Raw genomic sequence first — 10,027 nt, forward strand, 5'->3', positions numbered from 1 at the left:
CTGTTCGAAGATGAATAGACGTTGTAAATATTACCATTCTTGTTTACTTTTATTTTTACATTGTTAGTGCCAAGTGATTGACATGAAAGGTGTATATAGGACTAGTTTTAATTATAAAAAAACAGAAACAGCAAAAAATAATTGGATAAAATTCAAATGAACCAGATAAAGATAAAGGTTTTAACTTATAGGACTAAATTAAAACAGATAAAGATAAAGGTTTCAACTTATAGGACTAAATAAAAACAGATAAAAATAAAGGTTTCAACTTATAGGACTAAATAAAAACAGATAAAGATAAAGGTTTCAACTTATAGGACTAAATAAAAACAGATAAAGATAAAGGTTTCAACTTATAGGACTAAATAAAAACAGATAAAAATAAAGGTTTCAACTTATAGGACTAAATAAAAACAGATAAAGATAAAGGTTTCAACTTATAGGACTAAATAAAAACAGATAAAGATAAAGGTTTCAACTTATAGGACTAAATAAAAACAGATACGGTGAATTAATGGAAAGAGTTCCATATGGCACCCACCCCCACCCAAAAATTGTAGAATTGCCTGGATAAAAAAGATTCTGAAAAGGGTTTATTTGAAGGGGCGTGTTAGAAAAGGGAAGCACAATAATTACAGACTGTTGGGCCGCATACAAATGTTTAAATAAACTAGGATACAAACCTGAAACTGTCAATCATTCTGAAAATTTTGTGGACCCGAAAAATGGTGCATGTACAAACCTAATAGAGAATCGGTGGTGGTGTGTCAAAAGACAACTACCAACTACACATACCAGGGCAAAGACATTTGACAAGCATTTGTGTGAATACATGTGGAGAATATTATATTCTGATAAAAGTAGCCTTTTATCCCCAAGAAGATTGTACATCTAATTAATGAAGTAAGTGGTATAATAATGTATTAAAATTATCAGATCATACTATTAATATGCTTTATTAATACATAAATATTACTTTGATGATTTTTTTTTAAATTGAGTGGGGGTGCCATATGGAACTCTTACCGAATTAATTTGACTAAACTTAACTTGATATTATTAATTTCCCGCCCTCTGGTGGATAGTGCAAGCCCCACCCAGTATCATCTACAACGTGATGTCCGGAGACGCTGATGTTTCTGAAGCCGGAGATGTGGTCATTACACCAAACAGTATACTTCACTTAGACTGTTTGTTCCAGCGGGAACATGGAAGTCCCGAATGGGCGTGGTCATCTACTCAAAGGTCAGCCAGACTTTGAACTTTACAGATTAAATTCATATTTTTTATTATTTGTAAATTAATTTCTATATTCCACTTAGAGTTATAATATAAAAAACCGAGATGAAATTATTTTCAGTAAAATAAAGAAATATATTACTATAAAGCTCTAAATTTGGTGTTAGAGCCTGTAAGATCAAATTCTTCTTCATTTTAATCCCCAAATTCAAGAAATTTGTATTTTTAACCCATAAATTCAAAAACATGTGTATTTTTAACCCCTAAATTTAAAAATATATGTATTTTTGAATTTATGGGTTAAAATACACGTTTTTGAATTTAGGGGTTAAATACGTGTATCATAACCCATAAATTCAAAAACGTGTATTTTTAACCCATAAACTCAAGAACATGTGTATTTTTAACCCATAAATTCAAGAACATGTGTATATTCAACCCCTAAATTCAAGAACATGTGTATATTTAACCCCTAAATTCAAGAACATGTATTTCGCTCCAGATCCTTTAAAAATCTTTTAACTTCGGACACTGAAGCTTCATAATAATAAATATAAGTACAGAAACCTGTAGCCAGATGGCGTTTAGCCAAATTTCATTGTACATACGTATAGCCCAAGATCGATAATTTTTTTTAATTTCACGAGAAAAATGAGAAACGTTATTTTTAATAAAGAATTTACTAAGTACCCTATGTGCGCGTCTCTTAATAAATAATTTGCCAGAAATCGATATGACGAATATCGATATAACTTGAGATGAATTAACGTATTTGTTATGTGTCTTCGATAAATAATAATCTCTAAATCAGCTTAAGTTCGAGTTATAAAACAGTCTTTCGACAGACCATTCTAGAAAGTATTGTAGTGAATACGTTGTTTAAAGAACTTAACAATAGTTTTACAATAATAGCAGACAACCTCATGGTGTGAAAGATTGGACGTAGGGGAGGCGCTGGTTGACCTCGTGGTAGAGGGCAATATGTCAGATCTGGAGACCCAGGTTCGAAACCTTGCGAAAACACATTATGCATTATAATAGTAACAGTCAATCTGTTAGTGTAGGTGGTAGGGTACTATTGAAGTGGTTTCTACGAATGGGTCAATTCTACTGAGCTAATGATCGGCTTTCACCATGATATATATTTTATGACCCAGAGTGAATATTATTATCTTAGAAGTTTGTTTGTTTGGATTAAATCAAGTGAGATCAACGTCCAAGTTAACAGTTACAACATACACAAGCTCTCTTAACTATATACATATATCTGTCTCTCTATCTTTTCTCTGTCTCTTCCTTCTCTCTCTATCTCTCTCTCCTCTCTCTTCTCTCTATCTTCTCTCTCTCTCTCCTCTCTCTTCTCTCTATCTTCTCTCTATCTTCTCTCTCTCTTCTCTCTATCTTCTCTCTTTACTTATCTATCTATCTCTTCTCTTTATCTCTATTTTCTCTCCCTATCTGTTTATCCCTTCTCTCTCTTTTCTCTCTTTATCTGTCTTCTCTCTCTCTCTTGCCTCTCCATCTCTATTCCCTAGACATCGAGACCGAAACAATGGCTCTGTCTACTTGGCTAGATAAATAAGAAAGGAGACTGAAACAGAACGTTAACGCTTCCAGGGATAATAACGTGTTCCTGTAACTGTAATGTATCTAATGGTCAGAAGATCCTAAGTAGAACCTCCATAAGCAGCCCAGTCCATCCTTTTGTCTTCGATAAAGGTTTTAGTTGTGTGTTCACTCACCAGTCTATCCAGGACACACAAGAAGAAACATAAATATACTTCCCGCACTTTCTAGACATTTAACACAAAGTTGTTTCTCTTGAAGAATCGTACGTTGGTTTTTTTTAGACAATATCCTTGTGGATGGTCCTTGTCAAGTGATGAAAGGAACTGGAAATATCGATTGTCCATCTACTATGCTAAAGAGGAGGACACTGGATTTTACAGCTGCTCTACACCTAGGGGTGAAAATAACAAGATTACCGTAATTGTCAAAGGTAATATATCATTAACCACTCGTTATATGTTTTGTTAAACAGTTAGTCAGTGCTTTTAACTGACGTGTCCAAGAGGTTAGCGTATCGGGCTGCGGTCTCGAAGCGCTAAAATTCGAGACGTTATGTTTTGAATAAACTCTGCAGTTTCAGATGTTTGTCTGTTTGTTTGTTTGAAATTAAACACAAAGCTACACAATGGGCTATCTGTGCTCTGCCCACCACGGATATCGAAACCCGATTTCTAGCGTTGTAAGTCCGCAGACATACCGCTGTGCCAATGGGGGGGGGCAGATTCAGATGAGAGCGTATAATAAAAGTGACAGTAAATTTCGCTTTTAAGTTCTAAGTTTTAAGCCCATTTAGCCAACGTGTGCGTAAGGTTTGTTTGTTTGTTATGACTTTCGCGCAAAGCTACACGAGGGCTATCTGCGCTAGCCGTCCCTAATTTAGCAGTCTAAGACTAGAGGGAAGGCAGCTAGTTATCACCACCTACAGCCAACTCTTGGACTACTCTTTTACCAATGAATAGTGGGATTGACCGTCATATTATAACGCCCGCACGGCTGAAAGGGCGAGCATGTTTGGTGTGACGGGGATTCGAACCCGCGGCCCTCAGATTGCGAGTCGAGCGCCTTAACCACCTGGCCATGCCGGGGCCTTGACGTAAGTTGTTGTTCAGGTTGAAAACTCCAACTCCAATTGCTGAACACGTATACAGACATACTTGGTGGAGATTATGTCTCATATAAAACGATTTAGCACGTAACAAAATATAAACTATTTTTCCAACGGGACGACTAGTGCAGACTAGTTCTATTTTTTTACTGACCTTCCCTAACTACTAACAGTTACCAGTTGGTCACTCTTTGTATTATTTCATTCTCTAAATCATATGTGACCTCGTGTTCCGTGTGCTGGACTGTATATCCAAGGGTCCATGGTTTACGTTCCTCTGTACCCCAAAAAAATCGCGTTCCGCGCTTTGGAGCTGTGGATGCGTTATGAGAATTAGTGTCAATTCCCATTATTGGTTAGAGTAGCCCAAGAGTTGGCGATGGGTGTTATTTACTAGCTGCCTTCTCTCTAGTATATAAGTTTGAAACTAGGGACGACTAGTGCAGAAAGCCCTTGCGCTTAATTTTTTGCGAATTTCCAAAATAATCCAATCGCATATTTTCTGATTTCTTCTAACAGATGTGGAGTGTCCACCTATACAGTCCGTGGACCATCATCGTGTGATGGCTGTTGAGGGAAATAAGATGCACAGTAAGGCACACTTTGCATGCATGGAAGGATACAAGCTAAGTGGGTCCAAAGATATCACGTGCAAAGCTTCGGGAAAATGGTCTGATGATCCACCTACCTGCCAACGTAAGTTAAACATTTAACATTATTAGTTTGTTTGTTTGTCCAGGACTAACTTACTTTCCAGCCATGAAGCTTCAGGAAAATGGTCTGATGATCCACCTACCTGCCAAAGTAAGTTAAACATTTAACATTATTAATTTGTTTGTTTGTCCAGGACTAACTTACTTTCCAGCCATGAAGCTTTAACCTGGCCTATTTCTGAGTTAAGCATTCAGGATAAAGGCTTTTTTTTTTTACTACGAAGAGTGGTCTAGGGTTTAGATACTAGTCGTGGGCACAGCACAGGTAGCCCTTTGTGTAGCTTTGTGCTTAACCATAAACAAACGAACACAGGTGCATTATAAAAGCAAAGATCAATCCACCACCCTTTCAATTAAGAATAGCTTCGTTGGCGGCAGGTGACCTTTTTTCTGGTCAGTAGTTCTATATCAGAAATAGCTGTACCAAAATTTTGGGCTCCCGATCTGAACGTTTAGCCCATGTGTCGCATAAGGAGTCATCAGATTAAAAAAAAAATCAAAATTTTAAATGTTAATCCAAAGTAAGCCCCCCCCCCCAGTGGCACAGCGGTATATCTGCGAACGTACAACGCTAGAAACCGGGTTTCGATACCCGCGGTGGGCAGAGCAACAGATAGCCCATTGTGATATAGCACTGTTTAATACGTACTCGAGGGTGGATAAGCACGCATGCGTGAATAATGGCAATTCCAGACCATTACGACACATTGAAATATTGTATACATAACGTGCTCCATAGTAGTACAAGGTGTGTCATAGCATACATAACTTGATTCTTATATAACCAACCGTACGAGTAGTTGAAGTTATTTGAAGAACATCGAACTAAATAATTGAAATAAAATATGAAATTAATTATAATTTATGTCAGTGGTCGCAGCCTACTGGTGGTCCATGAGGATCCTCCAGGTGGTCCACGGGCTGGTCCACAAAGCAAGTCACGGCCAAACGAGAGAACAGAATAACTGGGATAGGTTCGCGAGGCCTTCTTCCCCTCCCATGTGATTCGAGGACGAAAAAGTTTGAGAACCTCTGATTCATGTGTTTACCTAGTTGGAGCTCGTTTGTTTTTGTCTTATCCTGGAGACTTCCAGAACAAAAATTGAAGATTTACTGAGAAACGTTATATTTAAAGTAAAACACCTTTCTTAATCTAAACAATCCGTTTGGGTGAAATCTCAGTAACTATTATCGATGTTGAAAATTAAAACTGACAACAGATCATCTAAGCTGATTTTAGTCTATCTTAAAATTACGTGCAAAAAATAAATCAAAATTACATCAAAGCTGGAGATGCTGGAGACTATTACATCAAAAGCTGGAGATACTAGAGACTATTACATCAAAGCTTTGATGTAATAGTCTCTAGTATCTCCAGCTTTGATGTAATAGTCTCCAGCTATTTCCAGTCTTTGATGTAATAGTCTCTAGTATCTCCAGCTTTGATGTAATAGTCTCTAGTATCTCCAGCTTTGATGTAATAGTCTCCAGCATTTCCAGCTGGAGATACTAGAGACTATTACATCAAAGCTGGAGATACTAGAGACTATTACATCAAAGCTGGAAATGCTGGAGACTATTACATCAAAGCTGGAGATACTAGAGACTATTACATCAAAGCTGGAGATACTAGAGACTATTACATCAAAGCTGGAAATACTAGAGACTATTACTTCAAAGCTGGAAATACTAGAGACTATTACATCAAAGCTGGAAATGCTGGAGACTATTACATCAAAGCTGGAGATATAAAAGGAAATATATTATCAAAACGTATATGTATTTTTGAATTTAAATATAAGTGTTATACCGAAAATGTCTTATTGTTTTTGTACGTCATACACGTGTGCTTTAGGTTTACATTTTTAACATATGTTCTGATCGTATTATTCGGGTTTTTGCATGAAACGTCTACTGTTTAAGATATATATATATTCTTTCAGTGACTAGTGCAACAGGAAGGTTTTTGTTTTTCAAATGATCAACCTTTCAGACTATAGTCGGAATAAACTGTTTATTCTCTCGTATGATAAAATGGATGGTTGATGGTTTTTTTTTTGTGGATTTTATTGGAGTGATATATTGTCAAAAATAAATTAAAAGTGGCATGGGAGTAGTAACTTTTATTTCAATGCATATTTCATTGGCTTCGTGGAAGTAACACGTTCTCCAACTGTTCGGTGCGTGGGTTAAGAATTATTTACGTATGCTAACACAGTAGTTTTGTCGCCACAGATGCGAAACCGGAGCGCCAGGGACGACATGTTTACCACATTTATGGTAAATTATTGATCATCTAATAGTGCAAAGCTCCAGGAGCTTCACTTATTCAGGAGTGTTACGTCAACCTTTTTAAGGAAAGTTGTTAGTATAACGAGATGTAAAACTAAATAAAACACTCTTTCCAACTTATCCAGGAGTGTTACGTCAACCTTTTTAAGGAAAGTTATTAGTATAACGAGATGTAAAACTAAATAAAACACTCTTTCCAAGAGGAAAGGTTTCAGTTCTACGCGAAACCGTAACAACTGGAGGAGGGCCAGTTTGAAACAACGCCCTCGACTGCAAGGTTAACTTACTTATGATTCCGAAAGAGCACCCTCCGACACAAAATATAGTCCTTGCTATGAGGTTGTGCACGTCTCCTGGTGTCTTTAACAATACAATTAAATTGGATTTGAGGTTGACAAATCAGCCCGGCATGGCCAGGTGGTTAGGGCGTTCGACTCGAATCCCTGTCCCACCAAACATGCTCGTCCTTTCAGCCGTGGGGGCGTTATAATGTGAGGTCAATTTATACCAACTATTCGGTGGTAAAAGAGTAGCCAAGAGTTGGCGGTAGGTGGTGATGACTAGCTGCCTTTTCTCTAGTCTTACACTGCTAAATTAGGGACGGCTAGCGCAGATAGCCCTCGTGTAGCTTTGCGCGAAATCCATAACAAACAAGTTTTCCAACCAGACTTCGAAATCAACCATTCATTCTTCATAAGAAAGATGATCCAAGAAACTGGAATCGTACCCCCCTGTTAAACTAACTACTTGTTAAGAGCCTCCATATAACCTCAATGAATTTGTTGTGCTTTTGGTAGGCTTAAATGTGGCCTTGGAGGCCAATGTGCAGATAGAACGCAGTGTCTGTGTGTCAAGACCTTAAGATATATGATCTAAAGTTGACTTCACTGCAAAGCTTACAGTTAGGGATTTACAGTGGTGAGACAGACTACGAGTTTTGATTTAATGTGTTGTACAGAAGTGTAATATTTTTAACACTAAAAAATCTAAATATCCTTATGTTGTCTTCGGTTAAAACTGTTAGTAAGAATTAACTGTTGGATCATTAACTTCTTAATGTCGTTTCAATTTTTTTTTCGATAATTGTCTATGAACGGATGTTAATTAACTATAAACGGTTGTCAGTTCACTATGAAAGGTTGTGCTAATTCAATATGAACTGATGTTAATTAACTATAAACGGTTGTCAGTTCACGATAAAAGGTTGTGCTAATTCAATATGAACTGATGTTAATTAACTATAAATAATTAACATCAGTTCATATTGAATTAGCACAACCTTTCATAGTGAACTGACAACCGTTTATAGTTAATTAACATCAGTTCATATTGAATTAGCACAACCTTTCATAGTGAACTGACAACCAACTTATGACCATATGCTATGAGTGGATGATTATATTTTCATCTTAAACCTAATGTCTTTGTAAGTTAAACAATTTTGCTGAACCATCAAGATGCTACAAGAAGTGATTTCTGTATTATTTATTATCTTTGTTTCTTTCTATATACACACATTTGATTTTGCGCTGTTCACTAGTTATCCAGTGTCCACCTTTGACCCCAGACTCTCCGCACCTAAAGCTCAGCACTCACAACCGGACATATGGTGAGCGTGTCAAATTCTCGTGTCCCACAAGCTACAGACTTGTTGGGGTGTCGTCCTTACAGTGTTTGAAAAACGAATCCTGGTCAGATGATCCTCCTGCATGTGAAGGTAAGCCAAAGTCATTATATGAAAAACGAGTCTTGATCAGACGATCATCCTGCATATTAAGGTAAGCCTAAGTCATTGTATGAAAAAACGAGTCTTGATCAGACGATCCTCCTGCATATGAAGATAAGCCTAAGTCATTATATGAAAAACGAGTCTTGATCAGACAATCCTCCTGCATATGAAGGTAAGCCTAAATCATTATATGAAAAACGAGTCTTGATCACTCAGTATTTTTTGTTTTTAGGATTATCGAACAAAGATATAGAAACAGCCATATTTACATAGCAGTCCTTAATTTAGAAATGATACATCCATATCAATATAACAGTCCTTAATTTAAATGTGATACAGCCATATTTACATAGCAGTCCTTAATTTAAATGTGATACAGCCATATTTACATAGCAGTCCTTAATTTAAATGTGATACAGCCATATTTACATAGCAGTCCTTAATTTACAAGTGTACATACTAGATGGAATGCAGGCACTGAACACCACCCACTGAAACATGTAACACGTTCCCCCAAAATAAAACCACTTTATAAATCATAAAGAAAAAGACAAGGTTTACATGCGAAACCTGTGACGAACCTATCCACAAAACACAGGTTTCAACAACTATTGTAAACACAGTATGGATCTCCGTTTCTGTGTGAAGAATAGCAGGCCTCGTGATGGAATGTGGTGACGCCAGGAAGTCTTTATTGGAACACGTGTATACATCGTGTTGCTAGTGAAGAGAGAAAAACTTTTCCCGTCTCAAGATGATGAAAAAAAAAACCTAATAAGGTCGTCCACGACACAAACAAGACTAATTGGTCGTCTGGCAACAATTTCGAACGAGGAAAAGAAAGAGTACACCACAAAATTGGACTTGAAGCAAGCTGCTTGCGATTTGACGTCAGTGAAAATAGATAAAGTCTTTACCTGGTACGGTGGTGACATGTACATTCAAACTGTAACATTTGGTCGGGCAGTGGTAAGTTTACGGACTTACAACGCTAAAATTCGGGGTTCGACTCTATGCGGAGGGAGGGGGGACACACAGCAGATAGTCCAAAGTGACTTTGCTCTAAAACAAATAAATAATTCTTAGGTCTTAATAATTAAATTTAAATGAATAAATTACATTGGTAGTCCTACGACATTTTGTGCACAATTGAAAGTAAAATTTGAATGTGAAACCCTGCACGAGGGAACAAAATAGCGAGCACCAAAACTGGACATTTGTTTGTTTTGAATTTCGCGCAAAGCTACACGAGGGCTATCTGTCCCTAATTTAGCAGTGTAAGACTAGAGGGAAGGCAACTAGTCATCACCCCCCTCCGCCAACTCTTGGGCTACTCTTTTACCAACGAATAGTGGTATTGACCGTCACATTATAACGCCC

General features: G+C 37.1%; 1 protein-coding gene across 1 annotated transcript in view; it reads left to right on the forward strand.

The window, feature by feature from the left end:
• LOC111088997 (locomotion-related protein Hikaru genki-like) overlaps positions 1-10,027 on the forward strand; it is a gene marked incomplete at its 5' end in the record, with an annotated part of 26,782 nt that overhangs the window by 11,373 nt on the left and 5,382 nt on the right. The window contains 4 exons of the mRNA XM_022400540.1: positions 1,086-1,245; positions 3,090-3,238; positions 4,433-4,609; positions 8,459-8,635. Coding sequence (XP_022256248.1) covers positions 1,086-1,245; positions 3,090-3,238; positions 4,433-4,609; positions 8,459-8,635 — 663 coding nt within the window. The remainder of the gene's footprint in view (positions 1-1,085; positions 1,246-3,089; positions 3,239-4,432; positions 4,610-8,458; positions 8,636-10,027) is intronic.

This window comes from Limulus polyphemus, unplaced genomic scaffold (genome assembly GCF_000517525.1).
Source record: "Limulus polyphemus unplaced genomic scaffold, Limulus_polyphemus-2.1.2 Scaffold4962, whole genome shotgun sequence".
Lineage (NCBI taxonomy): Eukaryota > Metazoa > Arthropoda > Merostomata > Xiphosura > Limulidae > Limulus > Limulus polyphemus.